We start from the raw sequence: 19,797 nt of genomic DNA, 5'->3' as shown, positions 1-19,797 counted from the left end.
AGGACCTTGGTCTTCCCGCAGGGCAGGGAATTTGGACTGCTCTTCAGTATCGAGAGGGAGGGGGAATGGAGTGGGGGGAGGAGAAGAGGAGTGGGGATAGGGGGAGGGAAGTTGGGGGAGGGGGCAATATTTGGGAGGAGGGGAGGGAAATGGGAAATGGGGAGCAGGTGGAAATTTTAATTAAAAAAGAATAAAAAAAAGAAAAAAAATAAACTAGATATAAAACTTTAGACTCACAAAGATAAGATAGATGATAGAATATTTTCCTTAACTTGCCAAATGTAAATGGACTGAATGTTGTAACTATAATTCTTGCTTGATAACTGCTTTGTATATATAATTTTACTATGTTAAAGTTAAAACCTTCCTTTTATTTCGACAGCAAAGGGGAGATGATGTGTGATATTTTCTGTATATGTGTTGCTTTTATTGGTTAGTGAATAAAGCTGTTTTGGCCAATGACTTAGCAGAGTAAAGTCAGGTAGGAAATATGAACAGACACATAGGAGACAGTTTTGATGTCTGCTAGAATCTGAGACAAACATCAAATTAACTCAGCAACATTGCTCTTTAGCAGTGTTATTTATCGAAACAAAAGTTACACCTTGCAAAAATTAGCAGAGCAAGCATTGAAACAAATCCATAAATTCTGAAGGAGACTTTTTTTGTTTTGTTTTTCGAGACAGGGTTTCTCAACCCTAGCTGTCCTGAAACTAGGTATTGTATGTAGACCAGGCCTCAAACTCACAGAGATCTACCTGCCTCTGCCTCCTGAGTGCTGGGATTAAAGGTGTGCACCACCACCGGACATTTTTTTTTAAAGATTTATTTATTTATTATGTATACAACATTCTGCCTCCATGTATGCCCGCACGCCAGAGGAGGGCGCCAGATCTCAGTACAGATGGTTGTGAGCCACCATGTGGTTGCTGGGAATTGAACTCAGGACTTCTGGAAGAGCAGCCAGTGCTCTTAACCACTGAGCCATCTCTCCAGCCCCCATCCACCGGACATTTTTAAACTTTTACTTTCATCAGGGCAATACCAGATCTTTTCCAAAGCTAGTTTTTGAAAGTATTTTAGAGTTCTGTCGCCATCTTGTGGACCTTTGTAGTATTGTACTGAAAAATCTCAGCAAAGCTCCAGCAGGGGAAGAAAAAAAAAGGGCAAAGCCAATACTTAGACTTTTGTTTAATCTGATTTTTATGATTGTGACTATTGGTATTCTATTGGTATGTGAATTAGTCTACAGCATTTTTAAAGCAAAGTGACAAAAATTGGACACATTACAGCTATTATTGAAATACCAGGCCAAGACTGGCTACTCCAGACTTCTTAGAAGAAGCCTGTGGGACTTTTCTGTTACTATCTGAAGATATTTTTTTTTTAAAAAAAATATTAGAGAGGCAAAGGTGTGTGTGTGTGTGTGTGTGTGTGTGTGTGTGTGATGTGTGTGCAGGTACCCATAAAGGCCAGAAGAAGATGACATCCATAGGTTGCATGCAACTGTGAACCACTTGCTGGGCAATGAACTTGGATCCTCCACTAGAGAAGATCACACTCTTGAAGACAAGTCCACCTCTACTGAAGATGCTTCTTTTCTTTTAAGGCTTCACGAATTTGCGTGTCATCCCTGCGCAGGGGCCATGTTAACCGTCTCTGTATCGTTCCAGTTTTAGTATACGTGCTGCCGAAGCGCGCACCTGAAGATGGTTCTTTATATCAAATTCATCCTGAGTTTTTTTAAACCTAATCCAACAGTGTGTTCCACCAAACATTCTTTTTTTAGAAATAAAAGATTATTATTATTATTATTATTATTATTTATTATTATTTTGGTTTTTTTGAGACAGGGTTTCTCCGTAGCTTTTGGTTCCCGTCTTGGAACTAGCTCTTGTAGACCAGGCTGGCCTCGAACTCACAGAGATCCGCCTGCCTCTGCCTCCTGAGTGCTGGGATTAAAGGCGTGCGCCACCACCGCCCGGCAAAAGATTGTTTTTTATAATGTTTTATTATGTAGCTCTGGCTAGCCTGGAACTTGCTGTATAGACCAGGCTGGCCTTGAAGTGATAAGAGATACACCTGCCTCTAAGCCTTTTGAGTGCTGGAATTACAGACATATGCCACAACATACAGTTTTTCTTGTTTATTTATTTTTGAGATTTTTGTTTTGTTTTGTTTTTGAGACACGGTTTCTCTGAGTAGCCCTGGCTGTCCTAGACCTCACTCTATAGGCCAGGCTGGCCTTGAAATCACAAAGATCCCCCTACCTTTGACTCCCCAGTGCTGGGATCAAAGGTGTGCACCACCACAGCCCAGCTTCATGTATACATTTTAATAGAGTATCTTTTGTTCATTTTTGGAAAGCTTGTACATGTACGATGTCTCTTGATCATATCTACCACAAAATCCCTCCTTCCACTACCACTAGACAGACCTAAACACCCTTCCACGTGCTTCCTAAGTCTTGGTCAAGTACTTACAGATGTCCAGTTTAAGGCTAAGCACTCAACATTACTTATTCTCAGCACTTCGACCAGTTATGCATCTCTACATTAACTGCTGCCCACTGCAAAGAGAAATTTCTCTACTGTATAGTTACATTTCCAATGCTGATTTTTATTTTTATAAAATATTGTTGTTTGAACACGTTAACTTACTGCTCTATTGTAGATTCTTGACATTTTCTACTAAAGCAATTGCGTTATCTCACTACCTGAACATATTTTCCTTTCTGATTTTCTTTTTGGTCTTTTGTTCTCTTTATATGTCTTATTGTATAGATGAGAACTTTCTATAGAGATTGGAGGAAGCCCTGAGTGAATTAGGTCCTGAGTGAATGTTTGCTGTTGGCATGGGCACAGTCATATCAAACACCTCATTGTCTAGGGCTCAGAGGGATGGCAAAGTCTTCCTCGGGGGACCATGGGCTAGTGTTGACAGTGTGTGCAGAAAATGTCTACTATAGCTTCTCTTACCTGTAAATATATTCAGGATATTTACAGCCTGAAGACTGCTCTCCTATAGAGACCACCCCTACATAAATTAGTTAAACCTCTGTCCTTGGTGGAACTATATAATATAAACCCTGTCTCCTTGCTTATCTGTATCTAATAGCCCCACCTCCTTGTTCAGTAGTGTTTGATGACCTCACGTTTCTGTTAAACTCTATATAGTAAGCATGATGAGCTTCCAAAGTACTGCCTGTTCTCCATCAGAGTCCATCACCCAATCCCAGACTTTCTGTATATACATATGTCCAGCTGTCTGCCTTTTTTTCATTCCCTCACTACCACCCCAGGCAGGTCTATCTCTGGAGTCATGCAAAGAACAGGGTAACTTTCTACACCATTCTTGGTTGTGATCTCATAGGGAAAGCATCCAGGATGAAGAGATGGTCTAGTCAGTAAAGCATTTCCCTTGTAAGCATGAGGACCAGAGTTCAATCCCCAGAACCTACATTAAAAAGCCATGTGTGGTAGTATGTTTATAATTTCAACAATGGGGAAGCAGAAACTATCACTGGAGCTCCTTGACCAGCCAAGCTTGATTGGTGGGATTGCCCTTCACGACAGATACTGTTTCTAAGGGGAGCTGGTGCTCTGAGATTGATACCTAAGGTTGTTCTTAGGCCTTCACATATACCTGTGCGGGCACACACACGCGCATGCGCACACACACACATGCATAAAACAAGCATCCAGTATTTTACCATTCAGTATGATTTTAGCTGTAGATTTTTTTTGTGTGTGTGAATGCATCTTAACAACTTGAAAAAGTTCTCTCTTCACATTGTTCATTCAGTCCTGAATTTAAATTTTGTGTCTTCTTTTCCTAGGTTCTCTATCATAGGGCTGCTAACTTTATAACTTCAAAGGGAAAACATTTGGTTATCTCAATGCAAAAAATCATATTTGATTAAATTTTTCATCTTTTCAAGATAAAATTTCTCAACAAAGCTAGAAATAAAAGCAAACTGCCTCACCATAATGAAGGCCATAGATGAAAACTCATAGCTAATAAATATGTCACCAAAGATATAAGATAGGAACAGAAAAAAAGCATGTTCACATCTGCCACTTCTATTCAACACAGTATTCGAGGTTTTAGTCAGAGTAATAGGCAAGAAAAATAAATAAAAACATCCAAATTATAAATTAAAAAGTAAAAGTATTTCTATCCACAAATGATAGTATATCATACAGAAAATCCCAAAGATCACACACCCAACCCTCAACATTCCCCCCACACCCACTCACCTATGAGACTAATAAATTTACTAATCTTGTAAGATCAAAACACACACTCACACACAAAATCACCTATGTTCCTATACACTAAGAATAAGGAATTTGAAAAGAATTGAGAAAACAGTAACTTTGAAGCACTGCTTGGTGGCTCATGACTTCAGGAGCAGGAGCAGGCAGATCTCTGAGTTTGAGGCCAGCTGGGTCTACAGAGCTAGTTCCAGGACAATCATGGCTACAAAAACTCGAAAAGCAAACAAAACAAAAAGGAAAGAAAACAATGACTTTATAGAAGTACCAGAAAGAATACTTGTAGGAATAAACTTAAGCAAGAAGTCAAAGAGCTCTACACTGAAAAGTCCCAAAACTCTATTGGAAGAAATCAAAGACAAAAATAAAAAGAAAGAAACCCCAAATTCATAGATGAAAAGATTTAATACTGTTACAAAGATAATACCACTCCAAGCAGGCTACAAATTTAATGCAATCCCTATCAAAACCTATTTGCCTCAACATTTCACATATTTATTTGCCTGGTAGGATATACCATGAAAACCATCTTCTCATTTCTCTTATCTCTTGAAGAATCTTGAAAAAAAAGGAAAGATTTTTTTGTTAGTGATTCAGGGTACAGTCCTAGGGTGTGTTTAGACATAAAGAGATCAGCTGAGGTATCAGTCTGGGCTGTATCTTATTACTATTATTTTAAATAACACTCGTTTTGGTGCTGCAGCGTTGACATTCTGGTTCCTGAGACAGATGTCTGCAGCTTGTGAGAAGCTGCCTCGTCTCCTCCCCCGGCTCAGATGCAACTAACAGCTCTGCCTTCTCGACTGCGCACTATGTACTGTCTTGTCATAAAAACGCAGACGGGAAAGAGTCGGGAAAACTGTTGACCACAGCGGAACAATCTAGCTCCTCCCATGTAAAGTTCTCAAGCTATTCCAAGGAAATAAAAAAAAAAAAAAAAGAGGAACACACTGGGAGATTTTTTTCTAATTCTTAATTTGTAGATAGTGAGTTATGACAGTTAATGTATTTGGCCTTTTCCTTGCTCATGTTTGAGCTTTCTCTGGGATCAAGAAGGTATGGTGCAACTTACATTCCTCCTCTTCTTTTCTGGTGGAGACAGGATCTCACTAGAGGGGAACTGCTAGACCATGTGGTGACCCTATGCTTAGGTTTAGTATCACCATATTATTCTCTTTTTTAAAAGAAAAAAATCCATTTCACTTGACTCTATTTTGTTTGCAACAGTCTTGATTTTTTGGTCTAGACTGTCTTTGAACTCGCTATCCTCCTGCCTCCACCTCTTGAGTTCTGGCATCACAGGTGTGTGTTTCCACATCCAGACTAACCTGTTTTCGGAAGGAGACTGTAGTAGTTTACATTTCCACCAGCAATTCACAAGAGTTTCATTTATGTCTATTGTTATGCTAATTTCACACTGTTTTAATTATTATAACTTGGTAATAAATTTTGAAGTCAACAAGTGTGAATCTGTGCAAGCCCCCTTATGAGTCCATATGAATTTCAGATGAATTTTTATTCCTATTTCTACCAAACAAGAATTGGATATTTTTGTTATTGTTTTTTGAGACAGGGTCTCACTATGTAGCCAAGGCTGGCCTGGACCCTGCTATATAAACCTGCTTGTCCATGCTTATAGGGATCTACCTGCCTCTGACTCCCAAATGCTGGGATTAAAGTTATGTGCCACCTAGCCAGTTATCATTGGATTTTGAAAGAGATTGCATGAAGTAGGATCCTCTGTTATATGATACCAGACCAATAAATAATGTGCTCACCACATTTTCATAGGCATCTACATTGGTTATTTCTTTTCTTTTTCCTTTTTTGTCAACTTGACATAAACTAAAATAATCGGAAAAGAGGAAACCTCAACTGAGAAAGTTTCCATCAGACTGGCTTGCAGGCAAGCTTGTGGGGCACTTTCTTGATTGATTATTGATGTGGAAGGGCTCAGTCTACTATAGGCAGTGTCATCCCTGGGCAGGTAGTCCTGGGATGTGTAAGGAAGCAGGCTGACTAAGCCATGCAGAGAAAGCCAATAAGCAGTGTTCCTCCATGATGCTTCAGTTTCTGACTCCAGGTTCCTGCCTTGAGTTCCTACTTGACTTCTGATGATGGACTGTAACCTATAAACCAAATAAACCCTTTCCTCCCCAAGTAGCTTTTGGTCATGGGGTTTTAGCACGGCAACAGAAAGCAAACCAAGAATATAGTCAAGATTCTGTTATGCCTTCCACCACTGATGAGGATCATAACACAAGACATCCACAGGAGTCATAGCAGTAACCATATGACTGAAGTGGCTAAGATAAAGAAAATCTAGAGGCCTCAAAATTATGACAAATGGTTCAGACATGTCAAAGAAGCAATAATTTATTATCAGAGTCCTTAAATCCGAAACTGAAAAAATTAAAATCCAGACTGGGTGTGGTGGCTCACTCTTATAATCCCAACACTGAAGAATTTGTAGCAGGAAGGTTACCTTGGACTGTGAATTTCAGGCCAGCCATGGGTACGTGAGATCCTGTCTCAAAAAAGCAAAATAGAAACCAAAAGCTACAGAGAAACCCTGTCTCGAAAAATCAAAAAAAAAAAAAAAGCAAAATAGAAACCAGGAATAATTACTCCATTTTTCTTGTAGCTCTAATATCCTTGATCTAAAACCAAAAACCTAACATAACTTCCCTTGTATCAAGGTGTCAACGTGAATTCCTAAGGAGCTACATGCAATGTATAATAGAGAATGAGGCACTGAAGTATTAAACTAGGAGTTATATTTTTAAAAATGGAGTTTCAGTCAGATAGATGGCTCAGTGGGTGAAAGCACTTGCTATGTAAGCCTCACTACCTGAATTTGACCCCAGTATGCTATGTGCAGTACATCTATAACTTCAGCATTTTTTACAATAAAGTAGGAGTCAGAGACAGGAAAAGCAGAGCTTGAAGTCTAGCTATCTTGGAGAATGCAGTGCAATAGTATAAGAGAGACCCTATCTCAAAACAAGGTGGAAGGGAAGATTTGATTAGAAACCTTACTGTGGTACACACACACACACACACACACACACACACACACACACACACACTTTGTTTACCCATGTTTTATTTGAGAAAAGAACTGTTAACACAGATACTTCTTAAACATCCGTAGAGTTCTGATGTTCTGCTGTTGATATGAATGAGAAATGTCCTATATAGCTTCATAAATTTGAACACCAGTTGTTGGTGCTGTTTGGGAAGGTTACAGAGCCTTTAGGGGGTAGAGGCTTGCAGGAGGAGGTACACTACCATGGGGAGGCTTTGATGTTTTATAACGTGGTTCAACCTCCTGCTGTTTTTCTGCTTCCTTAGTGTGGATACAATAGAGCCAGCTCTCTCTGTTCCTGCCACCATGGGCCCCAGTCAGGCCTTCCTGACATGGTGGGTTATATCTCTCTAGAAGTGTAAGCCAAAAACCCTCTTAACCCTAGTTGCTTTGCTTATGTAAGATTATTTTATCACAGTAGCAGAAAAGTAATTGAGACACGCTTCGGTGGTAAAGTAGTTACTTTTTGGTGCCTTCACCTGTTAAGTTACACAGAAAGTATAATACAGATGGCACTCACACATTGTTATTGAGAATGCTGGTTCATTCTCATGACATGGACAGTTAGAGAAGAGAGCCTGCTTTGGAATTCATTCTTAAATCCCATCATTTTGAGAATAAAGTTAAGGCTGTGATTTTTACTTCTGGGAAACATTTTTAACATACATAAAAATGATCTATATTATTTCTTCTTCTTTTTTTTTTTTTTTTTGGTTTTTTGAGACAGGGTTTCTCTGTAGCTTTGGTGCCCGTCCTGGAACTAGCTCTTGTAGACCAGGCTGGCCTCGAACTCCCAGAGATCCGCCTGCCTCTGCCTCCCGAGTGCTGGGATTAAAGGCGTACGCCACCACCACCCGGCTATATTATTTCTTATTGAAAATGCTCAAATATTTGTTTACTAGAAATGAGAAAACCAGTTCATATAGATATGGCACTCATTATAAATTGTTTGACCTATCAACTCAGGCTTATTATTAACTAGCTCTTACAGCTTAAATTAACCCATAATTCTTGCCTATATTTAGTCACATGGCTTGGTACCTTTTTTTCAGTGAGGCATACTCTGCCTTTCCTCTTCTCAGAATTCTCCTAGTCTGGTCGCCCCACCTATACTTCCTGTCTGGCTATTCGTCAATCAGTGTTTTATTAAACTAATATTACTGACAAATCTTTACAGTGTGCAAGAACATTATCCCACAGCATTTCCCTTTTTTTTCTTTCAAAAACAAAATCCCTGAATCTAATCTCCTTTATTTAGCTTTTTTTTTCTGACCATTTATTCATAATAACTTGTAACCAACATGCTAAACAAAGACAAACGTTCATAATCCATTTTTTTGGGAAAGTAGGTGCAATTTTCTAGGCTACTTCTTGCTGATTGGGGGTGCTGATAATCTTATGGGGACCCAAAGAATATTTAGGATTATGGTCACGTCCTAACAGGAGTATTGTGTGAGGCTTGATCATCTCAGCCAGCAGCCTTAAAGCTGTTCTGGATGCAGAACTCAGAAAAACTGCAACAGGGTGGTCTGAATTGGTGGATCATCTTGGCCATTCATTCCCATTGCAGACTTCTCAAGGTGTCTTCCTTGATCAGACCTTATTTTTCTTAACCGAGAATGAATCCATAGCTTCTTATGGATGTTTCCAATGGAAAGAAAACTAAAACCTTTTCTCCAAAGTAACATATCTTTTGACTTAAATTTGAAATCAAAATATATTTCCAAAATATATAAGTTAGATTAATCCAACAGCATTCATAATTAAATGTCTTTTAGCAGCTGTTGCTCCTTCCTCAGCAGTCAAACAATTCAAAGATAATGTCAATAACATACAGTATTCAGACTCTCTGTGTATTTTCTATCTTTATGTGGCTTTTTAAAAATTCTATTTCTTTTATTTTTATTTGTAAACACTCTATAAATTGTATAGTTTTTTTTCATCTGAACCTGTCTTTACTGTATATCTCTATCTTTTTCTGACTACATAAGTTTTTAATCTGCTAAGTGATATGGCTAGCACTAAAGCTGTGGCTTTGGCAGCTGATTCCTCCCCATTCCTTAGCTTTTTGAGAGTCCAGCTTCATGGCAGAGATACTTGCAGGAAACACATTTACTGTCACAACTCTGTAGGATTTCTAGGTCCATGCCACCACCAAGAAGCCTGATGTTGGTTGCTCATAAACACCATTTAAACGTTTGGTGGCAGAGTTTCTTAAAAGAGCTACAAGGTTTTTGCCATTAACACTAAATCAGGAAGCCTCTCTTAAAGGAGCTGCTGGCTGCCAGCAAACAAAGGCTATCAGAGAAAAGACAGTTAGCAAGACGCTTCACTTGACTCTGTTCTTGTCTGTCTACAATCCTTTTTATTAAAGCTTTCTCAAGTTTTATGTGGAAATTCTTGCCAAACTTTTGGGCACCATTTGTAAATGGAGGTTTCTGTTCTGCCAGGTCCCTCAGCTGTTTAGTCCCAAAGAAACACATAGAGGCTTATATTATTAATTATAAACTATTTGGTCTATTAACTCAGACTTATTATTAACTAGTTCTTACAACTCAAATCAACCCATAATTCTTGTTTATATTTAGCCACTCTTGGTACTTTTTCTTAGTAAGGCATTCTCTTTTTGGGTCTGGGTTACCTCACTCAGAATAGTGTTTTCTATTTCCATCCATTTGCATGCAAAATTCAGGAAGTCATTGTTTTTTTACCGCGGAGTAGTACTCTAATGTGTATATATTCCACACTTTCTTCATCCATTCTTCCATTGAAGGACATCTAGGTTGTTTGCAGGTTCTGGCTATTACAAACAATGCTGCTATGAACATAGTTGAACAAATGCTTTTGTAGTATGATAGGGCATCTCTTGGGTATATTCCCAAGAGTGGTATTGCTGGATCCTGGGGTAGGTTGATCCTGAATTTCCTGAGAAACCACCACACTGATTTTTAAAGTGGTTGCACAAGTTTGCATTCCCACCAGCAATGGATGAGTGTACCCCTTACTCCACATCCTCTCCAGCAAAGGCTATCATTAGTGTTTTTGACTTTAGCCATTTTGACAGGTGTAAGATGGTATCTCAAAGTTGTTTTGATTTGCATTTCCCTGATCGCTAAGGAGGTTGAGCATGATCTTAAGTGTCTTTTGGCCATTTGAACAACTTCTGTTGAGAATTCTCTGTTCAGTTCAGTGCCCCATTTTTTAAATTGGGTTAATTAGCATTTTAAAGTCTAGTTTCTCTTGCTCCCTCTGTGTCTGGCTGGTGACTGAATCTTTGTCTTTCCTTTTCCCAGAATTCTCTTAGTCTGGTCACCCTACCTATAATTCCTGCCTGGCAACTGGCCAATCAGCATTTTATTAAACTAATATAAATGACAAATCTTTACAGTTTACAAGAGCATTATCCCACAGCAAATGTGTCTGGAACCCTGCACATGGTCCCTGTACAGAAGAGCTAACATGTCAGCTTAACACTTCAGCCTTTAAAAAGGATGCTTTAGCTGGGCTCTGGTAGTGTACAACTTTAATCCCAGCACTTGGGAAGCAGAGGCAGGTGGATCTCTGTGAGTTTAAGGCCTGTCTGATCTACAAAGTGAGTTCCAGATCAGTCAGGACTGCTTACACAGAGAAACCCTGTCTCTTCCCCCCACCCCAAAAAGAAGCTTTTAGGTCAATCCTTGGCTGATCTCTTAGAATTCAGATTTCTGGAAGATTTCCACTCCCTAAGAGAGAAGGATGACTTACTGCACCTAAACAGTATAAATAATATGGTTTGTGTAAAATACCTGCTTCCTGGGAGTCCAGAATTCAGATATATACTACAGGTGCCTATACCACATGCAGTCCCCAATATAAACCTTAGGCAGATACCTTGACACACCTATAGTCATATCCTGTGGAACTGCATTGAAGAAAGACTTGTAGAAGCTTGTGCTTTGTTTTTTGAAGGCTTCACCCTGTGAATCTTTTCCTTTTCCCACATTTTCTCCACATTCTTTTACTGTTAAACATCTTAGCTGAGAAAGGAATATATTTAGTTAATATAAATAATGGGTTAATATAAGCTACAAGAGTTGATAAGTAGCCTGAGCTAATGAGCTCAGTTTTATAAATTATGGAGATCTCTGTATGATTTTCTTTGGGGCTTGCCGGCTGTGGGGAATTGGGCAAGGCAGAAACCTCAACGAGCAGGCCCTTCATGTTACAGAATGGCGCGCAGCGTGGGGCTCGAACCCACAACCCTGAGATTAAGAGTCTCATGCTCTACCAACTGAACTAGCATGGGAATGCAGCCTGCCGCTCCTTTTTACTACAACAGGGTTTCTCTATGTAACAGTCCTGGCTGTCTTGGAACTTGCTTTCTAGACCAAGCAAGCCTTGAATTTACTGAGATCTGCCTTCCTCTGCCTCCCAAGTGCTGGGATTAAAGGCATGCACCACCACCGCCTGGCTAGGAAAAACATCTTAAAAGATTGATCCAAAAGGTCAAAAATATATCTTAAATGTCCAGAATAAATGGAAAGGAAGAAAGTACTCTGGTGTCAATTTTAGCAAAGAACAGGGAAAAGACAATGTTCTAGTTTACTATCTGCTCTGTGATAAAACACAGACCAAACCCAACTCGGTGAGGAAAGGGCTTATTTCTTCCAAGGTGCATCAAGTTGACAACCAAACTAACAAGGACAAAGGGGACCTCAGAGTTGAAAGGATACCACCAAGTATATAAAGATATATAAGTATATATAACTACATTGAATAAAACAAAACATTACTGCATACTTATACAATTTCATAAAACAAAAAAGATAGTAAAAACTTGTTGAAAAGGAAATATAATCCATTTATAAATGAAAAAAACACATATAACAGATTTTTAAACAGCAATACCAACAGTACACACATGGGATTAAGTCTAAAACATTCTGAAAAAAAAAAATCTAGAGTTGGATTCAAGCAAACCAGAATTCCAGTATTAAGGTAGACTATAGGAAGAGGGAACCTCAGTTAAGATTTGCCTCATCAGATGATCTGTGGGGACTTTTTTTGATTGCTGATTTATGTAGGAGAGCCTAGCACACAATGAATGGTTCCATCGCTAGCTAGGTGAGTCTGGGCTGTATAAGAAAGAAATCTAGAGGTCAGCCTTGTCTACAAGAGCTAGTGCCAGGACAGGAACCAAAGCTACGGAGAAACCCTGTCTCGAAAAATCCAAAAAAAAAAAAAAAAGAAAGAAAGAAAGAAATCTAAAGGTGTGATTAAAAGTAAGCCAGTAAGTAACATTCCTCCATCGTCCCTGCTGAAGTTTCTCCCCTGAGCTCTTGTCCTGGCCTCCTTTAAAGACGGACTGTATGTAACCTGTAAACTGAAAATGACATGCTATATGTCTTAGTTAGGTTTCTATTGCTGTGAAGAGACCCTACGATAATGACGGTTCTCTCAAAGAAAATATTTAATTGTGGTGGCTTACAGTTTCAGAGGTTTAGTCCATTTTCACCATGGCAAGGAGCATGAAAGCATAAAGGCAAATGGTGCGGGAGAGGTAGCTGAGAGTAGTTCCTCTTGCAGGCAACAGGAACTGGTTAAGTGTCACACTAAGGGAAGTTTGGGCAAAAGAGACATCAAAGCTCATCCACAGTGACACACTTCCTCTAACAAGGCCATACCTGTTAAGTTGCGAGCATAGCCCCAGGCCCTGGCCTGGGAGCTGCTTTGCTCTGGACTCCAAATCCCAGCATGCCAGGTCCTGACCCTTCCCTGGGGTGGAGGGAGGTCAGGACCACTCCTGCAGGGTATTTAAGTAAGCTCCTAGAGGTTTTCGGGTCTGCATGGGCTCCCTGCTGTCCTGTCTCCTGCCATGCACTCGGCCACCAGAGAATGTTCATTCTTAATAAAACGATGGGCATTTTGATTTGGTTTGATTTGACCTAATTGGATTTCTTGTGCTGGCAGAGCTGCCGTTTTCCTATCAATACCTACTCCAACAAAGCCACACCTCCTAATAGTGCCATTCCTATGAGATTATAGGGGGACCAATTACATTCAAAATACCAAACTAAGCAAACCTAAGGACCTGAGTTTGATTCTCCATACCCGTTAAGAAGGAGGTACTGTAACAGCATCTCTAGGGAGGCAAGGCAAATCCCTGGTATGTTCTGGCAAGCCGACCTAATCAATGAGCTCCCAGTTTCTGGAAAGCACTGGATTAAATGCATCACCAAAATTAGTGAACTAGAAATAGTGAGATGGTTCAGTATTTGCCACACAATCCTGACAGTCTGAGCTCAGTCTCCAGAACCCAAAATAGAAGAGAACTGACTCCAAAAGTTATTCTCTGACCTTCATATATGTGTGCACAAATACACACAAAATAATAATAAACAAACAAAAACCCAAGTAAACCAGGCTGGCATGGTGGGCCATGCCTTTAATCCCAGGAAACAGTGTCAAGTGGATCTCATAGTGAGTTCCAGGTCAGCCAGAATCCACAGTGAAACTATTTCAAACAAAACAAACAAACAAAAACAAAACAGGATCTAACAGCAAAGGAAATACACCAGGAAAAATGACATCAGAACAACCCAGGACTCAGGCTGTAGAGACAGTTCAGTAGTTAAAAAAAACATTCACTGTCCTTATAGAACAACCTAGCTCAGTTCCCAACACCAACCTGCAGCTCACAATAGTCTGAACTCCAGTTCCAGGAGATCTGATGCTCTCTTCTGGCTTCTGTAGGCACTGCATGTATGTGGTACATTTATAGAAGCATAGATAAAACACTTATACACATAAAACAAAAATAAATAAATCTTAAAAAAGAAAAACTCAGAGCTATGGCTATACTTAAAAGCTAGACAACATTATTTTCTGGTCTTTTCATTCAGAATTCAATTTTAATTCCAGTTTTGACTTCTTAGAGCTCTTGCTCTGATGGCTTCTTTCCATGCTGCTCTATTGTGCAAATCTATTTTCTTACCTCTTTAAAGATATTTGTCTTGAAAGAGCAGACAAGAGTGTAAAGATGGGAGACATGAAGAAGCAGTCTTTTAAAAAATGAAACCGACAGAGCCCTGCATTTGTCTGGCCTATTTGGTGGCATTAAAACATTTGGAAGAGAAATTCAAAGAATGATGGAAACTTAAATGAACAAAAGAAGCAGTTTCAACTTATCATTTGGCTCTAAAGCTAATCATATTTATCTAGTCATAATGATAGAAAATCTAAATAAGTTTCTCATTTAACCAAACACTGAATCTCTAGAGGTACTAACATTTCAATGGAGAAAAATTCAAATTTTAATACAACCTATCAGACTTTCCACCCACTCACCCCTAAAATTGCACATTTCATACTATTAGCATTCCAAAATTGAAAGCTGAACATGTAGCTGTGGGTGAAAGCAAGCTGAAGGCAACTGTAGAAATAATAATAATGATCCTTCAAAATTGAGTACCGAAAGCATTAGTGTTCTAGCTAGCTTTGTTAGATCTTACAGCCCTCTGACAGGAACGCCTCAATTGAGGAACTGCCTCGATCAGATTTGTCAATGGGCATGTCGGTGAGGGATTGTCTTGATTATTAATTGATGTGAGAGGCCTAGTCAGCTAAAGGTGGTCTCATCCCTAGGCAGGAGGTCTGGATTATATGAGAAAGCTAACTATGCATGAGCCTTTGAGTTAGCTAGAAAGCAAGACAGCTATCATTCATTGCTCCTCCACAGTCCCTGCCTTGAGCTCCTGCTCCGACTTTCTTCAAAGACAATTACCTGGAAGTGTAAGCCAAATAAATCCTTTTCTCCCCAAGTTATTTTTTGGTCAGAGTGTTTATTATAGGAACAGCAACGGAACTAGATCAACTAGGTATTTTTACTACTTTGTATTTTTGTAATATTTCTTTAATGAAAGATGATACATTACCAAAAATATGAGACTTCAAATTTAGTATTTGGGGAACAAAGTGCAAATGTTGCATTCTAGTGATTATTTTGACATTTAAAATTATTTTGGATGAGATACAGCATGCAAATCATAGTACACATTTAAGAACTATACAACTTAATATATTCTTTTTTAAAACTTTAATTTTTAAAAAAATTATGTACATTAGCATTAGGGTGTTGGATCACCTGGAACTGGAGTACAGACAGTAGTGAACTTCCATGTGGGTGCTGGGAATTGAATCTAGGTCTTCTGGAAGAGCAGTCAATGCGTTTAACCGCTGAACCACCTCTTCAGCCCTTTTATTTTGTATGTATATTGAAAAGGGGTATCACTATGTAATTCTGGTTGTTCTGGAACTCACTGTGTAGATTAGGCTGGCCTTGAACTCACAGAGATCCTCTTGCCTCTGCCTCCCAATTGCTCAGCAGCATTTTTTTGTTTGTTTTTTTTTTTTTGCTTGTTTGTTTTTGAGATGGTTTCTCAGTGTATTCCTGTTGTCCTGGAACTCAGCACTCTGTAGACCATGCTGGCCTTGAACTCAGAAATCTGCCTGCTGTAGTGATATTTTGTTTGTAATCCAACAAATAAACCTTGCCTGAAGATAAGAGTGCAGAGCTAAACCACTAGTTAGCCAAAGAGGCCAGGCAGTGGTGACAGACACCTTTAATCCCAGCACTCAGAGACTGGCAGGTGAATCTCTGTTGAGTTCAAGGTCACTCTGGGCTACGAGAAATTGCTCCAGTCTAAAAGAGAAACCGAGCCAGGTGGTGGTATCTCACACCTTTAATCCCAACACTTGAGAGTCACAGGCCTTTAATCCCAGCACTACAGAGGTGGAGACAAGAAGGGATATGACTGGGTGAAGAGGGGAATATAAGGCAGAAGGAGATAGGAGCTCACCTGAAGTCTGAGAATTCAGTCTGAGGATTCAGCCTGAGCATGCAGTCTGAGGATTTGTAGAGTAGGATTGCCCCTTCAGTCTGAGGTTAAGTCATTCTATTCTTATAAACATTACTAAGCTTTCCTGATCACTATAAACTACTCTCAGAAGCAAAGGTAAAGAAATGCTACATTTTATAACCTCTCTTCCTAAAATATACTTAAATTTAATGTACACCAAAAATCTTGACAAATACTTAAAATTAATGTACACCAAAAATCTTGACAAATAGGGATAGCAAAACATGATCTTTAAGCCTATGAGAAATCAAGGTGAACAGAAAATATAAATTAGGAGGTGTCTTAGTTACTGTTTTATTGCTGTGAAGAGACACCATAATCAAAACAACTTTGAAAAGAAAGCATTTAATCGTGGGCTTGCTTATAGTTACAAAGTTAGTCCATTAACGTCATGGCAGGAAGCAATCAGGCATGGTGCTAGGGCAGCAGCTGAGAGTTTTCCATCCTGATCATCAGGCAGCAGGCACAGATAAAGAGACTGGACCTTGTGTGGGCTTTAGGAACCTCAGAGCCCACTTCCAGTGACAATACACCTTCAACAAAGCCACACCTTCTAATCCTTCCTAAACAGTTCAACACCTGGGGGCTAAGCATGCAAACGCATGAGGCTATGGGAGCCATTCCCATTCAAACTACCCCAAAGGGAGCACTTTGATTTTGCAAGCAAATTATCTGTAGCAATGTTGGTTTCAAAAGGGTGCATTCAAAGTTTTTCCTTTTACTGAATAAAACTAGTGTTTGTCCATTCCAGCTCCCTTCCCTCATAAGAACAGTAACTGTACTATTCCACAATCTCCAATATGCACTCATTTTAGAAGTCCATACTACTCTCAGTCTTTGAAGACTTCAGATTAAGTTACAGCACAAACAAACAAAAAGCCACCTAATGCCAGCAGTGGACTTCTCTAATACGTACTGGATAAGAACTGGTACTCCTTTTCACTCAAGCCAACCCAGGGGACTGAGAAAGGGCAAAGCAGACTGAAACAGTGCCACCAGAACGTGACTCAATAAACTGGAACCAAGGATGACATAACACTAAAGCATTCCCTTTCTCCACAATGCCTGTCATTCTCTCCATTCCCAAGAATTCACACAAACACCCCCAAAGATTGGGGGCGTGCAAGAGGGCACTGCAAGCCAGCTGGATTGAGTATGAGCAATGCAGTTCATCACTCCAAACGTTCATTCAGCCAGCTCCATCCAGAAAATCAAAGGAGATTCCAGCCAGAATGATGAACCACAGAAGCGGTCGCTTCCACTTAGTGGCCACAACGCCTACATGTAAACAGTGTCCCTTGTGACTCGAGGAACATGCCAGTCTCTGCCCTGATTAGCACGGCCGCTGCCTCTCCTATGCTGAGCTGAGGGTCAGCTACTCCAACTACCAGGCGCCGCCCACCTTTCCTCTGCCGGCGGCGGGGGTGGGGGGACCTCTATTAAACACTTTTAGAATCCAAACCTGGGTGAGTGGCAGTGGGTGAAATCACACACGTGGAAAAACATAACCTTTCATGAACGTCCCCAAAGCTGTGCATGCTTCCTTTGATTTTTTCCCATTCAATATATTTTTTTTAAGTGCTGAGGATGGAACTCAGGGAGCTTTGCCGACTAGGCAAGCGCTCCACCTCCGAGATTCCGCAGCAGCCCCCCCCCCCCCCGAACTTTCTTTGATGACAGAATTACTAACCAAGTAAGAGAGCTCGAAAGTTACTCTTTTCGGGGTGGGGAGATGTGTCGGTCTTACATTCGAACCTCTACCGTCTTGACATCAAAACTATTTTGGGATGAGCCACGCAAGTTATGCAAGTGTCATTTTTTTTTAAGAGAAAGATTTTCAAAGTCAAGCTCATCCCGGCCATTTTGCTGCACCAACGCTGTGCGGCCACCCCTCCACCTGTCCTCTCCCCCCGCCCCAGACCCCCACCCCCCGGCGTGTGTGTTCCTTCGCCTGACCAAGATCTTCGTGCGGAGCCGGTCCAGACTGGCCAGGGAGTGTGGCCGCGCCTGGGGCCAAGAGCCTGTGCTGCACAGGGGGTGGTGTCGCCAGGGCGCAGGCCATGACGTCCCTAGCTTTTAACTGACAGCCAGCCACCTCCCACACGCCCAGCGCTCGGTGCAGCAGCCAGGGAGTGACTGACAGTTACGGGGGCCTGGCGGCCCGCCCCCTGAAGCCCTAGCGCAGGCGGCTAGGGGCACGAGGGACGAGGGGAGCGCTCACCGCCTCAGGGAGTCCGACACCTGCAGCGCCCCGGCGGCCCCGGACGTGGGGCTCGGCGTCGCTGCGGGAACGCCAGCCCTGGGCATCGCAGTCCGCGCAGTTCCGAGCGCCTGCCTCACCTCCCCTCGCCTCTGCCGCGTCCTTAGGCGTTGAGCTCCGTGCAGGGGACCGCCCACCAACAAGGCAGCCAATGGGCATCGAGCGCGGGAAGCCTGGGGCGGGGCCCGGCCCCCTGTTCTCTCCAGGCGCTCAGGGCTCAGCGAAGCTTCAGCGAGGTTTCAGACCAGAACTGACCAGCAGAGGGAAAAGGTCTGTTTTAGAGACCTGCTTCTGATCTGGAGGGCGCTTTCCTTCTTACACAAATCGGTCTTGACTGCGTGATGGTTAATACTCGATAGGGTCTAGAATCACCCAGGATCAAACCTCTGGACACATCTGTGCGAAGTTTCTAGACTAGGTAAGCAGAGGTGGTACGGCCCATCCTGACTGTGGGCAACACTGTTCCAAGGCCGGGGAGGTAGGGGGGTCATGGACTGAAAAGGAGAAATGGAACCGCACACCAGCATTCATGGCTCTGCTTCCTGAGTGAAGGCGCAGTGTGACCGCATGCTCCTGATGGCTTTGACCTCTACCATGACCCTCAAACTGTGAATCAAACAAAGTTTTTTTGTTTGTTTGTTGGTTGGTTTTGTTGGTCAGGTATTTTTTTGAGACAAGGTTTCTCTGTGTAACAGCTCCGGCTGTCCTGGAACTCACCCTGTAGACTCTGCTGCCCAGCTGGTCTCAAACTCACAGAGATCCACCTGCCTCTGCCTCCCAAGTGCTGGGATTACACGCCTGGGCCACCACCAGTAGGCAGGCATTTGTTATTTTTGAAAGATGTATTATGTATTTGTTTTTATGTGTGTGAATGTTTGCTTGCATGGACTTGCCCAGAATAATGTCTTTATGTAGTATACCAACTGTCTGTCTGCGCATTACTTTTGCTTATTTTTCTTTTTTAGCTCAGTATGGCTGAAGATTGTAAATGTCCCCCTAAAGCTCGTGTTGAAGGCCTGACTTCCAGCAGTCGATGTTAGAAACTTTCCGACATAGTACACACTTAGAGGTAGGAGATCATGACAGCCCTGCCCTCCAAAGACTGACTCCTTTCTCCTTGCATTAGAGTGGCAATGAGGTGAATTGCTCTAGCCATGGCTGCCTGTCTCACCACAGAGCCAAAGACCGCCAGAGCAAGTGACCATGGACCGGAAGTTCTGACATCATGAGCCAAAATAAACCTTTCCCTCTGGGATTTGTCTCAGGGATTTTGTC

The 19,797-nt window shown here is 41.3% G+C and overlaps 1 protein-coding gene and 1 non-coding gene across 8 annotated transcripts in view; both read right to left on the bottom strand.

The window, feature by feature from the left end:
• The window catches only part of Znf638 (zinc finger protein 638), a 138,390-nt gene extending 119,797 nt beyond the window's left edge, over positions 1-18,593 (bottom strand). For 4 of the 7 annotated variants that reach the window (XM_057773817.1, XM_057773825.1, XM_057773845.1 and 1 more), the window contains exon 1: positions 18,484-18,593. In XM_057773817.1, coding sequence (XP_057629800.1) covers positions 18,484-18,569 — 86 coding nt within the window. In that variant the 5' untranslated portion in view covers positions 18,570-18,593. The remainder of the gene's footprint in view (positions 1-18,483) is intronic. The other 3 variants (XM_057773835.1, XM_057773853.1, XM_057773871.1) reach the window with 1 other exon arrangement.
• LOC130889499 (U6 spliceosomal RNA) lies at positions 1,597-1,703 on the bottom strand. The gene has a single exon (XR_009058590.1). It is a non-coding gene; the product is annotated as a U6 spliceosomal RNA (small nuclear RNA).
• Positions 18,594-19,797: the final 1,204 nt, after the last annotated feature.

The sequence above is a fragment of the Chionomys nivalis genome, chromosome 1 (genome assembly GCF_950005125.1).
Source record: "Chionomys nivalis chromosome 1, mChiNiv1.1, whole genome shotgun sequence".
Lineage (NCBI taxonomy): Eukaryota > Metazoa > Chordata > Mammalia > Rodentia > Cricetidae > Chionomys > Chionomys nivalis.
The sequence above is the reverse complement of the archived record's forward strand: the minus strand, read 5'-3'. Positions and strand labels throughout refer to the sequence as shown.